This window comes from Haliotis rufescens, unplaced genomic scaffold, assembly GCF_023055435.1.
Source record: "Haliotis rufescens isolate VD_foot unplaced genomic scaffold, xgHalRufe1.0.p SCAF_2, whole genome shotgun sequence".
Lineage (NCBI taxonomy): Eukaryota > Metazoa > Mollusca > Gastropoda > Lepetellida > Haliotidae > Haliotis > Haliotis rufescens.
This window is the reverse complement of record NW_025963890.1, coordinates 5627534-5651292: the sequence shown is the minus strand read 5'-3', so window position 1 is coordinate 5651292 and position 23759 is coordinate 5627534. Positions and strand designations below refer to the sequence as shown.

At 46.6% G+C, this 23759-nt stretch overlaps 1 protein-coding gene across 1 annotated transcript in view; it reads right to left on the bottom strand.

Moving 5' to 3' along the window:
- LOC124147930 (peroxidasin-like) overlaps positions 1-21906 on the bottom strand; it is a 35198-nt gene extending 13292 nt beyond the window's left edge. Inside the window, exons 1-4 of the mRNA XM_046518780.2 lie at positions 21784-21906; positions 3983-4106; positions 1893-2014; positions 882-1061 (exon numbers count right to left, since the gene is read on the bottom strand). Of these exons, the coding sequence (XP_046374736.1) occupies positions 882-1061; positions 1893-2014; positions 3983-4106; positions 21784-21847 (490 nt within the window). The 5' untranslated portion in view covers positions 21848-21906. The remainder of the gene's footprint in view (positions 1-881; positions 1062-1892; positions 2015-3982; positions 4107-21783) is intronic.
- Between the last annotated feature and the right edge of the window lie 1853 nt (positions 21907-23759).

Genomic DNA, 23759 nt, shown 5'->3' with positions numbered 1-23759 from the left:
AGTACTGATACCATGGTTCCGATACCACTTCGCTGGCAAAGCACGTAGGTAACAAAGAGCTGTGTGGGTGGAGGAATGAATCATAACGAATTACGGCATTTCCTCTATTAAACTGCTCGGGGGTGGAAATTTCGTCGTTGACCCGGCGTCTATTCTGTTTAATACTTGCAGCTCACTGCCTTGCCGAATCCCACATTCTACAGACATACCAAGGGTACATTTGCAGGAAACGGACATTGTTAATCACCAACACATCACAGTATAAAATAGGGAACTGTTATTTTCGACATTAATTAATTTCATCAAATGATTGACCAGGCCTTCATTAGAGACACGGCGTCTTATAGAGGCTTTGGACACAAAGTATGACCAAGCTCCAGCGTATAGTACAGGTCCGGTGTAAAATAGAGGAAATACGGTACATGTTACATATTTCTGAATTTTTAATGCCAATTCGCTGTAGAAGTTAAATCAACCATCTCTACTGTTTGACCGTTTATTTGTTTGTTGTGTTACATCTCAGTAGGGAAAATTCCCCCTATATCACGGCGGTATGTGACAATTAGAGTCTGACAAACATGTGGTCGATATGTGCCGCTGTTAGGTATGGTAACTGTCGCGTTGTCATCCTTACAAAAAAAAGCACAAAGTGTCAAAATTAATCAAAGAGCGACAAATCGACAACGCAACAGTGTGTCGTATTGTCGCGCTTTGAATAACCATTATTATTTTACCAAAGGGCGACAATGTCCCTTCTAGGATTCCATAGTCAGGGCACGATTACCAAGTCACCAACCTTGGCCACCGACCCAACTTAGTCGCCTCGGGAAGCAATTAAGTACTGCGGAGTCCTATGCTCGACACACATATAGAGTACTCACCCCCAGTCATAGGCGTGCCCGAGATGTCGTGGTCCAGGAACTGCCCCCACTGCATCACCATCTGGGAGAAGGGCCTGTCCTCAGTATCCATGCTATCAAAGGGGAAGCACTCCGTGCTGACCTTCCTGGCACTGGGCAGAGGGTTCTTGCCTCCGCCGTACAAGCGAGGACTGCCGTTATCTACAGTGATGAGGTGAAGTGAAATGGGGTTTAACGTCACGTCCAAGATAATTGCACTTATATATCGATGTGCATGCACGTACGTGTGTGTGTGTGTGTGTGTGTGTGTGTGTGTGTGTGTGTGTGTGGCTGCTTGTACTGGTCCGGACTGATGCCGATTTATAGTGCTAGCCCACTGAGATACCATGCCCCAGTTTAACATGAATACCCCACTCAGACAGAGTATACTGACACCGAGCCGACCAGTCCCTAGCGCCAGACAGGGTAACAACAAGTACCATCTTTTAACGTATTTCTGTATGACGCGGCCGGGGATCGAACCCCTGACTTTCCACTCTCTGGGCGGACGCTCTACCAATAGACCACGGAGGCGGTCCCTACAATGATGAGGCGTTGTAATATAGCATCGTTTTCGTAAAGAATCACTATACATTTGGAAGTTGCTTTACCTTTATCTCTTACGTTTTATATACTTAAATAGTTTGGCTTTATTGCCTTTTCATCTTTGTAGGAAGGCCTTTTCCTATTTCGAAAGCAGATTATGCATTTCATTAAGGATAAATAGCGTTGATTATCACACGTAGGGGATTATTATAGTGGATGGTTCGTTGATACCGTTGATTATCTCATGTCGGGGATTATCAAAGTAGTCGATTAGTATAGTCGACTATTCGTTATATCCGATTTCGTTATAGAAGAAGTTGGCTTGTAAGTTCATAATCTGGATGCTGTTCTGTAATCGTGTGGTCTTTAGATTCAACAAATCAGGATTAAGATTCATACACATGACCCATAAACACGTAGTCGGGGTAGAGTTATCATGATACTTACTGTCATCATACTTGGCGGGAAGAAGTCGCCTCATAGCTTGCAGAGGCGCACCCCAAATAGGATTATCCACGTTGTTGCACACGCCATCTATCGGTCGATACTTGAGTTTGGCCGCACAATCACTGAAAAGTACATAACAGCTATAACAAGGATTTCTGGTAAAATATTGTCGTTATGAGTTTGATTCGGTTGTTACCGAAAGCTGTCGAGCGCTCTGTATATGGTTGCTGCGATGGAGAGGTGAACAGATGGAGTGAGTGAGTGAGTATGGTTTTACGCCGCTTTTAGCAATATTCCAGCAATATCACGGCGGGGGACACCAGAAATGGGCTTCACACATTGTACCCATGTCGGGAATCGAACCCGGGTCTTCGGCGTGACGAGCGAACGCTTTAACCACTAGGCTACCCGACCGCCCCTATAAATCTTGAACGCGATGTTAAACACCATTCCCATCTCGGCTTGGACACTCGCCTCGTGCAGACGTGTCCTTCCTTGCTCGCAACCCAAGCTATCACCATGAGGGATATCGCTCTATCTCTACCTAGGGAGCTAGTCGCCATCCTGGAGCCCTTGCTGGCTTACAGGGTCGGGGACTACTCCCTACGGACTTCGTACAAGTCCAACTCCTCCACCCTCTCCATCTCCTTCGACTTAGGTCAAAGGAAAAGGCCTCTGGTCAAAGCTCCGGCCAAGACCAAGCCTAAGGAGAAGAAGACCCCGGCCCCTGCCCCTGCTGCACCACGCCCGGTACAGAAGGCCAGGCCGCCCACAGTGAAGAAGGCTCCACCAGTCGCCCCCATGGAGATCCAGGAGAGCCTTCCCACCACCCCTCCACCCCCTTCAGTGGCACTGGAACTCGCTCCCCTCGAATCCAGAAGGGGAGGAGCCCTTTCGCACGCCGGAAGGGACAGGACACGGAAGAAAGAAAAGAAAGAGGAAAAGCATCTTCTCCCCCGACTCTCCCCTTCTTCCATCACCACCAAGCAGGAACTCGGAGACCCAGACCGCCACACCACCAGGCCCGTCCCTCAACTCCAGCCAAGTCCAGACTGAACCAGTCCCGGAACAAGAGAGTGAGGTTGACGACCGTCTCCACCTTGCACAACAGGCACAGCACATCCTGGAACAGCACGAGGTCCTCCCTAACCCCTGCTACCAGCATGACAACGGCAGACTGTATCCCAGCAACCGCCCACGCCCACCCTTGGTGCTGGTGCAGTTCTGGGGTCAGGAGCGGTTTGAGCAGGAGATTCACAGCTTCCAGGATCTCTCGGACTTCCTGGTCGACTGTGAACTCCCAGTCCCACCGCTCTTCAGCACCAACGCCGCCGCCCGCCTCACCAACTCACTGTTGACCTAGCCAGGAGGCTCCTAGCTGGGCACAAACAGTAGCTTCCTCGCCACTCCAGCTCGCCAGCCGACGCCGTGCCTTCCCACGCTTGACCCCCCCCCCCCCCCCATACCCAACTTTACCACCTTATTATTACTTTTTTACATCCCCCGCCCCCCCAACCAAACTCACCCCCCTAGTTTAAATTTTGATAGGTTTTACTTCATTTACATTTTTTTGGGTGGCACCTTTATTTATTTATTACGCTTTTTTTCCTATTTAGTACAGGTGCTTCCCCGTGTGCGAGATACGCTATAGTGTAATTTTTATTACATGCGGAAAGCGCACATAAAATCCCCGAAAAAACCAACCAACTAAATACAATTTCACCTCCCCTCTACTTGGATACCCCCCTCACTCTGCTGTCGAGGGCCTGTGTATATTGGGGACTGACTCATAAGAAAAAAAACTTCCGAAATTATATCCAATTGACTCAAACTTTAAGATTAGTAATGATGATGCTTACGATTAGTAAATTCTTGAAAAAAGGAAAATGTCTCATACATTGAGTATCTCTTTTCTCTCCACTGTTCGAGCCTTGGTGGGGGAAACACAGGGCTTAATATAGTGTACTTATGTGGGATTGGAACTCCAGGCTTCGGCGCGAGAAGCAAACGCTGTAATCACTCGGCTACCCACTCCGCCCTTTATACAGGTATGCGCCAGTCTCACTGGTATACTGGCGTTTTCAACCTACTCGGTTATTCTCTCGCTTAGCCGTGCGCGTTCTCGTGCAATAACCACTCCAAGCTTTGTGCCTTTGTTGAAGGTTCTGACGCCATCAGACAATCCCGACACTGCCATGTTGATGTTGCGTCTACCTGAAGACAAAACATTAATAAAATGAGAGAATAAATACGATTCCTTGTGATAAAAATGATAACTACGGTCGGTTGCGTAGCCTGGTGGATATAGCCTCCCACGGAAGAACCGGATTCGATTCAAATGGACAAAATATGTTAAGACCATATGGTGTCCGACTCCGAGATGGACTGTACTATTGATAAAAGATGTAGAACAATAATCACAAGAATCACCATTGACACATAACGAAAGATTTTAACGTTATGCAGCAAGACAACAAGAATTGTGTTTAAATTTGGACCAAACAGAGAATCAAACCCAGGTCTCATTATGAGAAATACATTAACCCTAACCACAACACTATAACTAATAATGATGTTACGAAGAAATTAAACAAAAATTGTTTGTGTCACATAGCTCCAAACTAGTTAACAAAACACCGGAGGGAGGGGGGTGTGTTTAAACCATTTTCACACCATTGTTCATCGAGTGGGTGAGTTGGGTTTAACGCCGCTTTTAACAGTATTCCAGTTATACCACTTCGGTGAAACCCGTGAGCACGGGTATGGTGCTGTCAAACCTAGAAACATAATCGGTGCGAACCGGGATTCGAACTCACAATCATAGGTTTCTGGCATGCCCAAGGGACGCAACTCTGCACAGCGAATCGCGGTGCCTCAGACGACTGGGCCACCCGTGCCCCTTTGTTCATCGAAACATAGTGAAGGTGAGGACGTCTTTGGTCATAGGTTCATTTCCCATAGTTGTCCCCTCTATGAACACTGTCAGCAGTATGCCCGTGTGACTAACGGGATCGGGTGGTCACAGGCTCGCGGACTTGGTTGATGCATGTCATCGTATCCCAATTACGTGGATCGATGCTCATGACGTCAATCACTGGTTTCTCTGGTCCAGACTTGATTATTTACAGACCGCCGTCATATAGCTGGAATTTTGTTGATTGCGGCGTTAAACAACAAACTACAAAAGTATGCCCGTGCTCATTTTTGTCTCCAAAGGGATATCGGAGTGAGTGAGTGAGTGAGTGAGTGAGTAGGGCTTAACGCCGCTTTTAACAGTATTCCAGTTAGAATGTCAGCTTACTGTTTGGAGGAAAGCCCGAAGTGATGCAGGTCTCAGACGTTTACCACATCGGTGAAACCCACGAGTAGTTGTCTACATCGGCCCTGGACCCCCTCAGGATTCTGGGACCAGCTCAGGATTACAGGACCAAGATGGCGGCACATCCGTTTCCGGTCACGTGACCTGCGCAGTGCATGATAGGTACCTGCGCGCGCCTCCAAGAGGGCGGCACATCCGTTTCCGGTGGCGTGCGCATTCAAGATGGCGTCGCATCCGTTTACGGTGGCGTACGCATTCAAGAGGGCGGCACCTCCGTTTCCGGGGAGGAGGGGAAAACCCGGAGAAGCGCCCGTAAAAGGGGGAACAGGATCGACATTGAAAGAAGCGCGTCAAAAATCTTTTGTTGTTGTTGTTGTGGTTGTTGTTGTTCTACACATAGACGTGGTGGTGGTGGTGGTGGTGGTGGTGAAGGGAGGGAGGGAGGGAGGGAGGGAGGAGGTGGGGGTGGGTTCACGGTGTGTTGGAGGGTCGTCAAAGCAAAGGGGTGCGTTAACCGACGCACGTAGGTGTCCTTCAGGACAGTGCCGCAGTACACGCACTTGAAAGTGACATCCCATGCCCTTGTCTCAGCCGCACCCCACATTGGAAACAGCACACACCATCGGCACCCTGAGTGTAGACAAAGCCCGCATGGGCCATCTCTTCAGCAGTCTGATACATTTGCGTGGGCCACGCCTCAAACGAAGCGAGCCTTCTTTCAAAGCGTAGATAATAGTGCGATGGCGTTTGACTGAGCAGTGAAACAGCATCCTCGGCATGACTCTTACTCCAACATCAACGAGTATCTGTACTATCCATCACCACATCTTCGCCACACGTCGTCGTACCACTCTTCTTTGTTTCAGTCATTCTTGATTTTATCACATCAATTTTACAAGTGACACTGACCCACTCGAATCCACTGTTGTTTTATAGGGGAAGAACCGGATCGAAATTGGCTGCTTCCTGGTTGGTCCAAAACGCAACGCACGGATTGGTTCGTTCCGGTGCCTGGTCTGCACCTCGGTTTTCTAAAACGACCCGACCCTTGTGTTTCTTTTCCACAGGAAATGGATTTTACCATGGGAGAGAAAGCACAACTCGGCTCGGGTGCTGTCTTCTGATTGGTCGTTGCTGTCTTCTGATTGGTCGACAATCCAGGCTTCGGATTGGTCCGATTTCGATCCTGTTTTGGGGAAGGGTTGTCCATCCATCAGACGTTCAGTCCCTCTTAGAGTACAGACGTTCATCAGACACGCATCGCTATCATGACGAGCAACCAAAGTACGTCCTATCGTTTGGAGAGGAAAGATACCACCTGCTCCAGACGGTTAAGAACTGCTAACCATACCTATCGTTTGACCTTTAAAGGGGCATTCACATGGTACAACTAGTTGTATGCAATTAGTTGCACGAACTGAAGTTGTATACAACTGGGCATTCACACGGCGGCGAGTTGCATACAACTCGGGTCTCACGAGATCTCTGACAAAAAACTTGTGATTCACTACATTATCGCTGGAATCTTGGTTGCCGAGTTAATGTTCAGACGCATCGCTTTGAAAAATCAACGCTGTGCGAGAATTGCGGTCGCGCGGTACTGGACCAACCTCTGACTTTGCAATTTAACGTACTTGTATATTATTGAATTTTTAACCCCATGATGGAAAATTAAATGTATAACGTGACACATTCGATACGAAAACGTACTTGTTTTATGTGGCGAAAACAAATTTTCCGTTACATGACGTCAAAACACGAGGGCAATGTCCACATGTACAAAGACAAAAAGGGGCATAACTCCCCAATTCTTCACCTAGTCATAGCAATACCCAGTTTCCGTCATGCATGTCCGTGGTGAGCATCTGCTTTGGCTCAGGACAATACATTCTAGTATCTTTTTGTTTATGTGTATCTACAAAGTTCTCACACAGCTATCGATTTTAATAACCGCATCGGTTCCTTTTCTGGGACATTGAATGATTGTCATCCAAAATGTCCTGAAGACATATTTCAGATTTTGTTATAATATAGAAGAATGAACTATATAAATCCTGAAAGTTCCCTTTGGCCAGTTGAAACAGATACTTTTAGCTTATTTCCGAATTTATAAGAAACGTTGAAATCGGTAACACAAAAAAGTAACAGTATATTACCACTCATATTCGGTTATAGTATAGAAAATTTCGATTAAAAGAACAGAATGTTGGGCTTTATTGGGCAACGCACACCCAAACCCCAACAGACCATGACCCACCTCCACCCTGGAATCTCAAATGGTCGGCCCCTATTTTGAAGCGCGCACCTGATGCAATCTTTAGCTGTCAATGTTCCGCCAATTAAACGATAAAATTCAAATGTAAGTCAAGTAGTTGTCCAAACATGAGTTATACATTAATAAAAATATAACGTGACGAATTTCCTTCAGGTATACATTTACTTTAATTTAAGAAATGAAGTGCATGTTTTATTTAACCTATCTATATAAATTTGCCACAATGCATATTTCACAATTCTCCAAAGGAAATATGTATATGTTGCAGTGTGTTACATTCACATAGCATCTTGTGGGAAGAATAACACGATGAATGTCAATTTCTTCAGCTGATTATTATGAGTTTCATAAATTCTATGGCATGTTAGATTATATAAGTAACAGTACTGCATACATGTACCCATTTTGCAGCAGTACATTATTTTAGTGGGTGAAACGATTTTGAAGAGATATTCAAATTATAATTCAAGATTGAAACAGTAAACTACTTCATGAACTGAATGAGTTGCGTACTAGTTCACCCGCACCTCGAAGAAAATAACAAATTTGTACAACGATGTTGATGCTGACGTATACTAATATGACATCACTACCGGTAACCTCCCGTCATAACATAGCGAGTTCAGTGATAGCAGTTCCGGAATGTTTGGAGTAGGTTTTACCGTGATGCTGGGATCTATACATAAATGAGTCATGTAAGTTAAGTAATCAGAATCAATCTGAAATCAATTTAGTTCTATTTGTTTTTACGTTTCCATTCTCGCCTTGATACTACGTGGAAAGGCAGACCAATACCGTCGTCAGTGTGCGTGATTTTGCGTCAATCATGGCGGCACGTTGAACGATTTCTGTTGACTTTTCCAAATAAGTATCTGGACTCTAATTATTAATTCCTCAATTCTTGCAACGATTATCGACCCATGCATATTCGTAATAATCTGAGCTAATGTATGCAACAAATTGACGACCGAATCTCTCGGAATAGTAGAAAATGTTAAGCAAAACTAGAAGTTTGCTTTGTTTACATTTTAAATGAGAAGGCCCACTGGTAGGTTTCAGAGCACAGGGTTTGGTTTCACACTTGAATATTGCGGTTGATTTCATTTGGACCGTTTGTATTAGTGACTTAGACAAAATCTCAATTGATTGTTAGGCCTAATGGTATGATGAATTCAGGAATGTATGTATCGTAGCTGAGTGTGAAATACATGTGATGTGACAGGTATCTCGCCTGACGCGAAAAGAACCGTGATTTTGCAACGCTATCCAACGTTGAGGTTCGGTCCAGAGTTTTTATGTTTCGATAACGAATATATGGGTCACTATGGGAGTCTTTTCGGAATGATGATTGGTGTTTTGACAAAGAGCAGACACCCAATGGTTTTGTAATTGAACTTCGCATGTAGCTATACGTTATTTGAATAAATAATCCTAATCACATTTGGAACAGTGAATTGGTAAAATGCTAAAATGGCATTTTTTTCGTTGTACACTATTTTCAGATGTCGTTAGTGATACATATGCTTGGGCTAAAATAGTTGTTAATGTCATCATATTATAGATACTTTCCCACAGAATCTAAAACTGTGACGTGTATTTGTGTGTATGATGTATTTTAAGTTTTAGAAACGTATTATGGACCTAATCTCATCTTGCAATTGGTCTACACTACAGTGTACAGTCACATAGCCTGTCGTTTCAAATAACACCATGAACAGTTTAACCAGGAGAACTAGACCGATGCAAATGTCAAAATATATAATTTGGTACAGTGGTATTCTACGTACCTACTTTTCATAGGTCCTTTATTGAGTGGTGACACTTAGGATACCGAAAAACAGGAGTTACCGACGTGAATCGGCGTCGCCATTTTTGTTTACAAATTGACGTGTAAATGTCACGTGATTTTCATACGCGTTTTGATTGGCTGCGTTCATACAACTTGTCGCATGAAAATAGAGCATGTCCTATTCCGTACAACTCACGTCCAACAAGTTACATGCGTCAAAAGTTGGACCGACTTGCCCGTTCACACGATGCAATGTGTTGCATGCAACAAATTGTATACAACTAGTTGTACCGTGTGAATGCCCCTTTACCCAGACTACTTGGACACCGTACCACCGGAACGCGTCCCCATGGAACTGCCAGCTTTATTTGACAGGGTGATCGATGACTTTTATGAACAGATGTCAGGTCAGAAGGGAGATCGTATTGGTCTAGGTATCGATCATCCCGCTTTGAACACCCCCATACGCATTCCCTTTCGTCGTTTTGAAGATCTCCATGGGCTAAATATTTTGCATGCCGTGGAAAAAGTCCAACAGTCCAACAAAGACCTGAACATCGATGCCACCATGGATGTGACTTTAGTACACGTCGCAGATCCCGACAGGCTAGGATGGGGCAGTAGTGCTCCCTGACTGAAAAACGTGATTGGGCTCGAAGCTTTTTTAACACGCAAAAGGTGCATCGTACGGATCAAGAATGAAGATCAATCCTGTTTGGCACGGGCCCTGGTGGTGGCACAGCATTATGCCCACAAGTCTCACCCTCTGACCCCAGCATGGAAAGCCCAGCGAAAGAGACTAACGAGAACGGATCGCGTCGACGTTCAAGGCATACGGGCACGGTCCTTGTTTCGACGCCTTGGCCTGCCTGAAGGTCCCTGTCGGGGGCTGGACGACCTCGCACGCGTGGGACGGGCCTTGACCCGCCTGAATTATCAACTGAAAGTCTACAGTCAAGAGGTGGACCAGAGACTGTTGTACAAGTGTGATGAGGCTCCACCCCACGCCAGGGTGCTGCATGTATACCATCATGATCAGCACTACGATGTCATCACTTCCATGTCCGCTTTTTATGGCTCTAACCATTACTGCGAACGCTGTGACCACCGTTACGACCATCCCGAAAAACATCCCTGCACCAATGAATACCGCTGTCACCGATGCTTCTACTCTAGCTATTGCGGACCCCAGGAAGAGCAGGGGATCCCTTGCTTGACATGTCAAGGTTGGTTCCCCAATCAACCGTGTTACACCCGACATCTCCAGTCACCGTCAGAGGGAAAACCCAGCGCCTGTCAATCGATTCACAGGTGCCCGAACTGTTTTCAGCTGGTCCGCATCTTGGAGACACCCATGGTTCACCACGAGTGCTTCGATGAAGAACATCCCTGCTTGGTGTGCCGAGAACCCATGACCCCAGATCATCGCTGTTACATGACTCCTCTCCGTGAAGAAAACGAGGAGGAGGAGGAGGAGGGAGAGGAAGCGGAGAAGGAGGGGGAAGAGGAACAACATCCCCTACGAGACAATGTCCAATACGTCTTCAACGATTTTGAATGCATGCAAGACACGGGGGAACACATTCCAAATTTGTGCGTGGTGCAACTAGGATGTGGACGATGCATCAGTGAAGTGAGCAAGAACTTGTGCGAACACTGTCCATGGAGAGAAGAAGGGTATGGTCCCAGCCATGAGATCGTGTTTCGAGGCCCCACCACGCGACATGATGTGTGTGTGTGGTTGACCACGTTGTCTGAAATACCCAAGAAGAAGCCCAACCAAGAGGAAGAGGAGGGCAGCACACGTAAGGGGACAACAGCCCACCTGGGGAAAAAAAGAAAACGGGATGGCACCCCATCAAGAAAGCACGCTTCCAAACGTCAACGACATGCATCACCCCAGCAGGAGGCGTAGGAGGTGGAAGAGGTGGAAGAGGTGGAGGGAGAAGAGGTCATGGAAGTGGAGAAAACAAAGAAGCCAAAGAACAAGAACACCACCTGCCATACAGTCCAGAAGGAGGATCCCATTTATGTGATGGCCCATAATGCACGATCCTATGATTTACACTTAATCCTGAAGGGTCTGTCCCCCCTCCTGGTGACACTCCCCACCAAGATCCGACATGGCCAACGCATTTTGCAGATGACCCTGGGACGGTTGTGTTTCGAAGACAGCTTAAATTTCATCCCTTACCCCCTGAAAGCCTTTCCCAAGAGCTTTGGGCTGAAAGAACTGAAGAAAGGGTACTTTCCACACTTTTTCAATACCGAAGCCAACCAGACCTACAGAGGTCCCTATCCACCAGCCGTCATGTACGATCCCGATGGCATGTCTCCCGCGGAATGCACAGCCTTCCTCCAGTGGCATACCCAAAAAGTGCAAGAAGGAGCCTTGTTCGACTTACAAGGAGAACTTTTAGCCTACTGCCAGAGCGATGTGGACATTTTGAGACGGGGATGCGCCGACTTCCGACAGAACGCCATCCACTCGGTTGGCATGGATCCCTTTGTAGAAGTGATGACAGCTGCAGCGTTCACCATAAAATCCTTCCGAAAACACGACCTGAAACCCAATACCATCGCCATTCTTCCACCTCAAGGCTACCAACCCAAGAGAAACTATTCCCAGGCCTGTATGCACCGGCTCCACTATCTGATGGAAACGGACCCCCATCTGCACCTCCAGCACGCCATGAATGGCGGTGAAAAAGAGTTCACGTGTGGAGAGGGCCAACATCGGTACAGCGTGGATGGCTACGATCCAGCGACAGGCACCATCTACGAATTCCTGGGCTGTTTCTGGCATGGGTGCCAGGCCTGTCACAAGACCCAAAGTGGAGAACCGAATCCCGTCCTGGGCTCGTCCTTGGGAGCCCGTTACACCGACTACCCACTACCGCTTGAGTCTCTTGAGTCAACACCCTGAGGTGAAACGGATCGTCACCCTGTGGGAGCACGAGTTTACGAAAATGCAACGGGAGGACTCCGCTCTGCGTGCATTCTTGCAAGGTCACTGTAGTCACGTCCCTGGGCCGCTCAACCCTCGCAAAGCCTTCTATGGAGGACGCACCAATGCCACGCGATTATGCTACGAAGCCCAAGAAGGTGAAACCATCAAGTACATGGATATTTGTTCCCTTTACCCCTACATTTGTAAGACCGGAGCGTTTCCCACGGGACACCCGACCCTTCTCCATCAACCCCCTGTGGACACGTTGTTTGAACTCAAAGGCCTGATCCAATGCCGTGTCCTACCCCCGAAACGACTCTATCATCCGCTACTGCCTTACAGATCGGGGGGCAAACTGCTCTGTCCTTTGTGCCGTACGTGTGCCGATACCCGGTCAGACTCCCCCTGCGAGCACACGGACGAAGAGAGGTCATGGGTGGGGACGTACGCCACCGTAGAACTCCAGGAAGCCGTGAAGAAGTATGACTACCGGGTGCTTCAGATCTACGACGTTTGGCATTTTGACACCTTTGCACAGCATGACCCCGACACCCAGCAAGTGGGACTCTTTGACACTTACATCGATCGACATTTCAAGGAGAAGCTCGAAGCCAGCGGATACCCCAAAGGATGTACGGATCACGACGCTTACATCCAGGAGATCTACGACAAAGAAGGCATTGGGTTGGACAAGGACCGCATCAAAAAAAATCCAGGACGTCGCACGATTGCCAAGATGCAACTGAATTCGCTCTGGGGCAAGTTTGGGCAACGGGTAGACTACAGTCAGAACGTCTATATGAACGATCCGCAGGGTCTTGTACTTTGACACGGACAGCGTCATTTACATTCATCGACCCCACGACGCGAATCCAGAGCTGGGTCATTCGTTGGGTGAGTTTACAGATGAACTGGACGGAAACACCATCAAGACGTTTGTGTCAGGAGGCCCCAAAAACTATGGCTATGAGTTAATGAACCCCAGACCCGATGGAACGCGCACGACCTGCAAAGTGCGAGGGTTCACTTTGAATTACCGAAACCAACGCCATCTCAACTTTGACACCATGAAAGGACTGATACTGGGACAACGGCCTGGGAAAGAGGGGGAGAAAATCAGTTTGGATTACCCTCATCATATCATTCGAAAAGGACCTCGGCACGAAAACGCACTCGTGACCCGACCCACCCGAAAAGACTATCGTACCGTGTACGACAAGCGACGTCTCGTCTACGACGAAACCACAGGGCTACCTGTAGACACGCTCCCCTTTGGGTACAGAGACGACTTTATATAATTTTTTTCATGACAGCGGATCGAAACTGAATCGACATGGACCCCTACAGAAAAAAACGGATCGAAATCTGACCAATCCGAAGCCTGGGTTGTCGACCAATCAGAGGCCGTGCTCGAGCCATGGTGGGCTCTGATTGGTCGAACCGAGGTTGTGCTTTCTCTCTCACGCTACAAGCCTAACCCTATGGAAAAGAAACACAAGGGTCTGTCCAGTTTGGAAAAATGGAGACTCAGACCAGACACCGGAGACATGAGTGGCCAAGGAAGCAGTGGAGATGGGAGCGGTGACATGACTGCTGAACTGTGGGGTGAAGTGTACGACTTGCTGTGTTTAAAGATGAAGACCGACGACGCGTACGCCAAGTTACGTGCGAAGGGCGACAACATGATGTGCGAACAGATACGTTCAAAGATGAGGAAGCTGACTGAACCCGAGAAAGGAACATCGAAGAAGACGATAAAGAAGATCCAGAAGAAAAAGACAAGCAAACCCACAGCAGTTGTGGCCCCCACAGCAGCAGCAACACCCACCACCACCACCACAGCCCCAGTCACCACCACCACAGCAGCAACAGCAACAACAGCAGCAGCAACAACAGACACCAAAACGATGGGGACATCCTTTTGAAACCTGCCACACCTGCAACGCCTGCAAAAAGACGATCACGGAAGAAATTATCTCTGAAGATCTCTCCTCAAGAACAGCTGTAAGTACCCTGCTCTTCTTTGTCTCAGTCATTCTTGATGTGAAGTTGATGTTGATGTCGATGTTGATGATGACTCTACCTATTCATATGATGAATGGACTCTGTCCTATGATTGACAGGACCCCTGATGTCAGTTCAGCCCAGTCCGTGCTAGAACAGTGGTGGGAACAAACCCCTCGGGAGCCCACCTATTCACCGAATGCCCCTGTGACGATGGCGACGGGTGACCGTGATGATCATGAAGCGCTCAAGCTGGCCACTCTCCCTTCCATGGATCTGGACATGCTCCCCCTGCTTGAGGCTTCTTGGTCACCAGCATCCCCGGAAGATGTTCATGTCTACTCCTCAGGTACGCCCATGGTTTGCGACGATGATGATGATGATGACAACGTTGACCTGGATCCTTATGGAGAAGCTCAACTCACTCCCCTACACCGCGAATGTCGTGTTTGCCGACACAACAACATGCTAAGATACGACAGTTGCAACAGCGGGCAAGTGATGTGTCATGTCTGTTGTCTGGAGCTCATAGACTGTACTTGTAGTATGTTGACCTATGACAGCATAGTGACACATGATGACTGTCCTATCACATCTGAGGATCACATCTTATGGTGATCCTCCTCTTCACTCGAAGAACTTTACAACACGTAAGCTGCAACCATGATCAAGTGATGTGTCATGTCTGTTTCAGGGAGGCCATAGACTGTACGTGTTGAACGTATGGACCTCTCACATGTTTGAGGGAGGACCACCTCTTATGGGCTTGAAGATGGAAGAGCTTGAAGATGGAAGAGGAAAACGTTGTCGCATTATTGTTGTTGTTGTTGTTGTTGTAGGGACATGCAAAGCACTCCCTCCTCCATTGACTTTTCGTATTTCCATTGTATCTGGTTGTGATTGGTTTTTTCATGATTAAACAGTGATTGATTGAACTGACTCTCAATAGAGTGCCGAACCGAGGGTAGAGGTTGAGTTGAGATGTCGTTTACGTTGTCTGTCCGTCTGTCTGTCTGTCTGTGCATCTGTCATGTCAGTGCATACCCAAGTGTAAAATTAAAATGAAAATAGATAAAAGAGAAAGGCCATGCTTGAAAGATCAGCTGCCTGGTGTCAGTCATTCCAGTACACATCGATCCCCACACCCACCGTGTGCCATGTCATGTCATGTATCATGTCATGGATCATGCCGTGTGTCCGTCAACCCAAACACAGGATGACGTCACGTGATGAGGTGGAGGAGGTGGAGGAGATGGAAGCTAAGGTCATGACCTTCTGTTGAAGGGAGTAGGGCGGAGAGTTTCATAAAAGCAGGCGAACCCTCAGACCTTCTTTCAGTGAAGTCACCGTCATCATGGAGCAAAGACGTTCTATGAATGCCATGTCATCCTCCCGAGATGTCGTCACCGATTCCGAGTGGGTGTCTGAAAAGGCGAGAGAACAAGAAGCGAGAAAACGTCCACTCTTGATGGACGACACACTCTTGATGGACGACACGTGGCGACTCAGTGACATTCTGGAGAGACCTTTTCCTTCTAACACCTTGTGTCATCCTTCTCATCCCAACTATGATTCATTTCAAGAACGTCTGAGGTCTTTTCAAACGTGGCCTAAACAGATGACCCAGACCCCTTATGACATGGCCATGGCTGGCTATTTCTATCCAGGACGAGGTGACCGTGTTACCTGTTATTGCTGCGGTGTGGCACTCCGCCAATGGGAAGCCACAGACCAACCCTGGAAAGAACATCTAAAGCACGCCAAAGTCCCCTGCGAATACTTGTGTGTGTTTTGTCCTGATGGAGAAGTGAACGAAAAATACAGACGTTTGGTGTCCCAAGAAGCACGGAAACGAAGAGTCGAGTGTCTTGTTCACCCCAAGTGACAAAGTTTCTTTTTTTTTCAAAGTGTACAGACGTTCCTACCCTCGTGGTCACCCCTCGTGTTCACAAAATCACAGGGATGTCTCCCCCCCCCCTCATCCTGTGACTTTTGTTTTGTGGTGTTGGTTCATGTGATCAGGGGGATTAAAAAAAAAAGTTGAACTCATAGTCGTGTTATGTTGTCTGTAGGATGAAGAAAAAAACAAAACAGGATCGAAATGCACACCCCGATAAAAACCGGATCGAAATCGGACCAATCCGAAGCCTGGGTTGTCGACCAATCAGAGACCGTGCTCGGACCAAACGGTGCTCTGACTTGCCGAACCGGGGTTGTGCTTTCTCTCCCATGGTAAAATCCATTTCCTATGGAAAAGAAACACAGGGGTTAGGTCCGTTTTGGACAATCGGGGGAGCTGCCTGGGGAACCAATCAGGAAGCAGGGTGTCAGTCCCTCTCCTATAAAAACAAAACAAGAGCGAAGCCACTCACACACACTGCATTCTATGAAACCCATCATGCCAGCTCGATACAGTTGTATGAAGTGCCAGACCGACAGTCACAGTAACCTGTACTGCCCTGAAGTGACATGCCTCGAGTGTCACGATCAAGGTCACCGTCACTATGTCTGTCCGAAGATGAACAGTCAAGAGAAGCAGAACCTGGGCCCCTGTTACAACTGTCAAGTCATGGGTCATTTCGCTGCAGATTGCCCAGAACCCAGTCGAAAGAAGACACCCCAACGCCCCTGTTACAACTGTCAAGTCGTGGGTCATTTCGCTGCAGATTGCCCAGAACCTAGTCGAAAGAAAACGTTAGCAACACCGTCCACGTCGACACCCGTGGCATCCGTGACACCCATGGCACCCCTGGCACAAGTGCTTCATCTCATCGAAGACATGCATGCCGATGTCCTCGACCTAAAAGAATGCCTCACACAACTCCGTGTAGGCATCACACCTCGTCTAGAGAAAAGAAAACGGAACAGGAGCCCCTCAAGAAAACACGCTTCAAAGCGCCGACGACACCTTCAGTCCGAGGATGAGATGGAAGTAGAGGTTGAAGAAGATAGATCATCTGAACAAAGTGACTAACGCATGGGCCATGCTGCCCCACTGTTTTTACCAGTTTCCCATCGTTTGCAGTTTTTCCAGTGTTCCAGTGTTCCAGTGTTCCTGCCGTTTCCTGTCGTTTCGAGTTTCCAGTTTGTTTTCCAACGGCCCTTTTCAGGGCCACCCATCTCTCCCGAAAGACAACTTTCCTCCTTTGCTTTGACGACCCTCCAACCCCCCACACACCGTGAACCCACCCCCACCTCCTCCCTCCCTCCCTCCCTTCACCACCACCACCACCACCACCACGTCTATGTGTAGAACAACAACAACCACAACAACAACAAAAGATTTTTGACGCGCTTCTTTCAATGTCGATCCTGTTCCCCCTTTTACGGGCGCTTCTCCGGGTTTTCCCCTCCTCCCCGGAAACGGAGGTGCCGCCCTCTTGAATGCGTACGCCACCGTAAACGGATGCGACGCCATCTTGAATGCGCACGCCACCGGAAACGGATGTGCCGCCCTCTTGGAGGCGCGCGCAGGTACCTATCATGCACTGCGCAGGTCACGTGACCGGAAACGGATGTGCCGCCATCTTGGTCCTGTAATCCTGAGCTGGTCCCAGAATCCTGAGGGGGTCCAGGGCCGATGTAGACAACTACTCCCACGAGCACGGGTATGGTGCTGACAAACCTAGAAACATAATCGGGGCGAACCGGGATTCGAACCAACAATTATAGGTTTCTTGCGTGCCCAAGGGACGCAACTCTGCACATCGCGGCGCCTTAGACGACTAGGCCACCCGTGGGCCCCAAGGATATTGGAGATCCACCATGACCCTCATTGGGATTCCGTCCTACACCATCTGGCGCGCCATGGTGTATCTATGATCCCCAAAGCGCCATTCAATCGCTCTGTAAATTATCAACTCACTACTGCAGACACTTATTGACCTGACTGAGACTGGTTTTGGTCTGGCATTGACATTTTGACATTTTATATTTACTTAAACTGGATCGGTGTTTCTGCTGGTGGACAAAGGTCCCCGACTTTCATCCTAAGCACACCTCCCCTACTTCGTTGCGAAACATTTTTCTTAAGTGCTTCTCTTTTCTTGTAAGCAGCAGAATAGCTGCTCATTTACACAGCATGCGTAATTCAAAATTAACACACTGTTTTTGTTTCAACAACATCAGTAACTACGCTATCGTTTTACTGAATTGCCTGGTTGTTTTCGTTGGTTACAGGCAGCCGTCGCTAGGAGGACTGCCGTGCGGCGTCAGTGGTGCGGGTTCTGCCTGTAGAGCAGGTCATGCTTACCCTTTCAAAAAACCTGGTGTCATCACTGATTTTGTGTGATTTTCTTAAATTTTCATCACTATTTGGCCTTTTCGCCCAATGGAATTTGTTTCGGCCGATAATCGAGACTGTTTTTTCTCTTGCGTTTGGGTTTTATATGTGGTTAGTTCCGTGTCGTCGTACGTCACAATGGTATGTTTGGGCCAGACAGAAAAGCGGCGTTGAACCCAACTCACTTACTGGTCCAGACAGCCCGCCGTCATATTGTTTGAATATTCCTGAGTGTGACTTTAAACACTAGAGCCGCCACCTACTGGCTAGACATCATAACTGCATCTACGAAAATCTTGATGTTTGGTTTTTGAAACCAGAAAACACATACCGATTTGAGGTGAGGTAAGGGGTTTAACGCCGCGTCCAATATTTTTGCACTTATATAGCTCACTGAGATACCATGCCGCAGTTTTACATGAATACCCTACTCAGACACAGTAAGCTGACTCCGAGCCGACCAGTCCTTGTTTAGCCCCTTTATGCCGAGAACCAGACAGGGTAACAACACGTACCATCTTTAACGTATTTTGGTATGACGCGGCCGGGCATCGAACCCCGGACCTTCCGCTCTCCGGGTGGACGCTCTACCACTTGACCACGGAGGTGGTCTATACCGATTTGAAAATGATGGATGCATGATGCAACTTTGTGCAGGACGTAGCGCCATCTTAAGATACATGAATATCAAGTTTCAGAGGATTTCACTGTCTACTACATCCTGGTTCTGATATACGCAACAGCTCCTTGAAGAATTAATAGCATACCAGGACAGACCCACAAGCAATTAATCACAGACCACAAACCTGTTAATGCACGAGAAGCCCTCTTCACTGATTATAAACACTTTTCAATTTATATACACATTGTATTCAAGGAGAAGGGACACAAAGTCTGTACAAAATACTGTCATAGAAAATGATAGATAAACTCATCCAACTGTTAAGTGAATTTTAATATCAAATTTGATACTCATGACCGACCTTCAGCAAATTATAATGAGCTCGTCACACTCGGCTGAAAGCTAAACAATGGGATACGGGTACTTATGTATGAAGGGATACACAGGCCTTTTTATCAGTCGCTGGAATATATGATTCTACGTCATAACTCCTCTCTTAAGAACAGAATGAAACCTTTGTATAACATGTTTTCAGAAAATTGTCGGTGCAGCGCACCGAGATACCGCGATCATATTTACAAACTATGCTGCTCAACTCTTGTTAGGAGAAGTCTTTACAGAGAAGGGGCTGTAGGGTAGCCAAGTGGTTTAAGCGTTTGCTCGTCACGCCGAACGACCAGGTTCGATTCCCCACTTGGGTACGATGTGTGGAGCCCTTTTCTGGCGTGTTCCGTCGTGATATTGCTGAAATATTGCTATAAGCGGCGTGACTTAAACTTACTCACTTTATAGTGAGGGAAACAGTGATTACCACTGGGGCTTTAGCATTCTGTACCCCTGTAAAAATTTATTCGGATGAGTCATTTAAAAAAAATAATGTTTTAAGTAACAGTTGAATCGACTCCGTGCTTGATGAAGACGAGACTTCGCTAATTGGCAGTCTCAGCAAATTTGATTTACATACCTCCATTGGCAGTTTCTTGGATCTGCTCATTTGAAACGTATGACGTACATGTATACCAATTTAGTAGTTGATTACCCTTAATACACAGAGATAATGTCGAAAAATCACACGTGGTTTTGATTACAATGTCTAGTTGGTTGGTTGGTTGGCTTGTTGCTTAACGCCGCACTCAGCAATATTCCAGTTATATGACGGCGGTCTGTAAATAATCGAGTCTGGACCAGACAATGCAGTGATTGACATCCCACGCAATTGGGATCGATGACATGCATCAACCAAGTCAGCGAGCCTGACCACCCGATCCCGTTAGTCGCCTTTTACGACAAGCATAGTCACCTTTTACGGCAAGCATGGGTTGCTGAAGACCTATTCTACCCCGGATATTCAGGGGTCTACAATGCATGGGCGGATACAGTCTTTTTGAAAAAGGGGTGTGTGTGTGTGTGTGTGCACAATTAAGATCTATTTATTGTCTTTGGTGGTAATTTATACAGAAATAAAGATTTTTTTCGAAATAAAAAAAGGGGGGGGGGGGGGGGGGGGGGGGGTGCGCACCCCCGCAAAACCCTCTGTACCCGCCCATGTAATGTCTAGACCCATGAAGGTGATGTATTAAGTCTGCGTAGGTGTAATGACCCTTTAACATGTCAATAGCCGTTTTGATAGCCGGAATCGTACAAAGGTATATTAAATTATTTGTGTCGCTTTTACTCTATACAGTCTTCAAATTATCCTATAACACTTTCTATATGTACATTGACATCCTACTAAACAGGACCCAGTTCGGTCGAAATACCAGCCTCGATTATCTGCCCAAACAGACTCCATTCGGAATAAAGGCACAAATAGCCTTGAAAAGTATGTGAATGGATCAGTGAAAATATGTAACTACACCTGGGTCCACTTGCACAAAGCGATCTTAGCGCTAAGACTACCGTAAGCCTATGTTAAAGTATGGGAGTTACAATCATCTTAGAGCTAAGATCGCTTTGTGCAAGTGGACCCAGGTGTTTGCGAAAAGGATAAACATGTGCTGCCCTACCGGTAGTACCCGCTAATCACACAATGTCCATAATAATTATGAATAAATTACACAACTACGTTTTTGTAGCCTGACGCTGCGCCTTACGATGACAGCATGTAGACAATCGTGTAAGAATGTGCCGTTGGACTGTATGAGTAAGTATGCAACTTTCATACACATTCAAGACCGGAAAGGTTGGTTGTTTGTTTGTTGTTTAACGCCACACTCAGCAATATTCCAGCTATATGACGGCGGTCTGTGAGTCTGGACCCGACAATCCAGTGATTGATATCATGAGCATCGATCCACGCAATTTGGATACGATGACATGAATCAACCAAGTCAGCGAATCTGACCGACCACCCGATCCCGTTAGTCGCATGGGATACTGAGGACCTAAACAGACCGGATCTTCACGGGTCAAGTTTGAAAGGAACGTGTTATCTATAGACATATATCAAAACGTGCAAATCATTGAAATCATTGCAAATCCAACGGGCACCACTAGCACCGCAATAATAACTAAAATGTATAATTTGAGAACAATTGGTATAACCGAATTATGCAAGTAAAATATAATACCCTAATACAATATGTAATGTAGTCTCATATCCTACCAAAGCAGCATTTAACAAGAGTCAATAAGAAAGCAAATTATTTACCCCCAGCGACGAGGAGAGGCAAGCCTGCGCACAACAGTGCTACCAGATACATCATCATCATCATAACAGCCAGGTTTCCTCTGTTAAGTCAACAGCCTGCACTGTGGGTGATGCAGGTAGCCAGTACATATATAGGAGTAATGCATGACGTCATACTTGAATGCACCACGTCCCCAGTTTTGACTGGTGCAGTGTCATTGCTAAATATATATTACCTTATGATATACATTTCTATTAAAAACTTATTCTCATCCATTTAAACCTTTAGAGTTCGGCACTATAACGGGGTAGAATTTATTTTTTTTACCAACATATACTTAGATATATACGTGGTTGAGACTATGTTATGAAATGGAAATGTGAGCATGAAGTTGCTGCTTGGTTGTTGTTGTTTTTTTTATTACACTGCCCTTCACTGAGTGTTTCTTAATGTGATTCGCGAGGACGGCAATGGTATCTCAGTTGGCAAGAGACCGCCATACACACATACACCTGCATGCACGTCGCTATATAAGTGCAATAATCTTGGACGCGACGTTAAACCCAATTTCACCTCACTCAGGATCACATCACAGTTGGCAAGAACTATAAACTTGTTCGAACTAGAACACACACGCAAACGTTATATTAGAGAAATAATCTTGAAATCTTCACACCAAATGCTTTGTATTATTATAGGGATGGAAATAACGAAGGGAAATAATGAAGGGAAAACTATACAATTTTTAGCCGACAGAAGCCTCCAGATGAGACTGTGTCTGAGAGTAAAGCAACATGCATTGTGGATAGTCCTATAGGCCTGTAGAACAGGCAGGCTTTGTATTTACATTAACCATACATATCCCGAGGGATGGAGGAGCATTTAATTCACGTGGGTGTTACTGAACTAGTGGGGATATTACGCTGGGCGTGGTCACATGCACCTCACATCCTACTGGAAGCGACTGACATCCCTAGCACTGATTGACAGCTGTTTGACTGGTCGTGATGATGAGTAGCGCGTGTATACAATACCTACTACAATACAGTTGTTTGTGCGCAACATGTGCCACGTATACCGTCATGCAAAGCGGCCTTTTTCAGCTTTCAAACTCACCCTCACTGCGCAAGCGCAAATTTAGCCGCCAACAATCACTGGTCGTTACATGATGCGTAAAGAAATCGTGGACTTAAACTTTCATAATATTATATGAAAATACTGTTGCACCACGTAAGAACCAGAGCAGAACGCTGGTTTGATATACAATAAATTAGATGAGATATATGGCGTATGGGCGAGGGGTACACGAAATGCTGTCGTAGTGATTCAACCTTAAATTTGGATTCCAAATGAGAATATTCTCCAAATGCTCAAGTGTGCTGTTGAAGGCGTCAAATTGTGGTTGATCATAATTGATCATAATTGATCATAATTGTTGTAAGACAAACATATAGGGTAATGGTCTGAATATACTGTTGCACTCTGGAGTCAGGTTAATGACAGGCTCTTCTTGATTATACTGATGTTTGTGAGTTGTGTCACTAGCGTTATTACCCATGCCTATGCTTAGTCCCTGTTTACGTAGCTACTACAATAGACCCCAGTAGGGATTCCGGGTTAGAATAGGTCCCCAGCAAACTATGCTGGTCCCTAGAGGTGTCCGAATTGGTGGTCACCTTGGGGAACTTTGTCGATGGCATGTCGTCATACCCCGACGGCGGGGACAGTTGCCTACACTATCAATCAGTGGTTTGTTTGGTCTAGACTCGATTATTTACAGGCCGCTGTATAAATAACTGGAGTAACGCTGGGTGCAGCGTTAACCAAAGAAAGAAAAAATGGACTGCACAATATGTATAAGGCTTTTACTTTCGACTAGATTGAAGAACATAGATTGAAAGTCTGAAATAGCTGGTCACTCTGAATAAAACAGAGCAGTAATTGTCCTTTACCGAATGTTTGGTTGCCCTCATAGCACATTATCTATTCTGTGTAT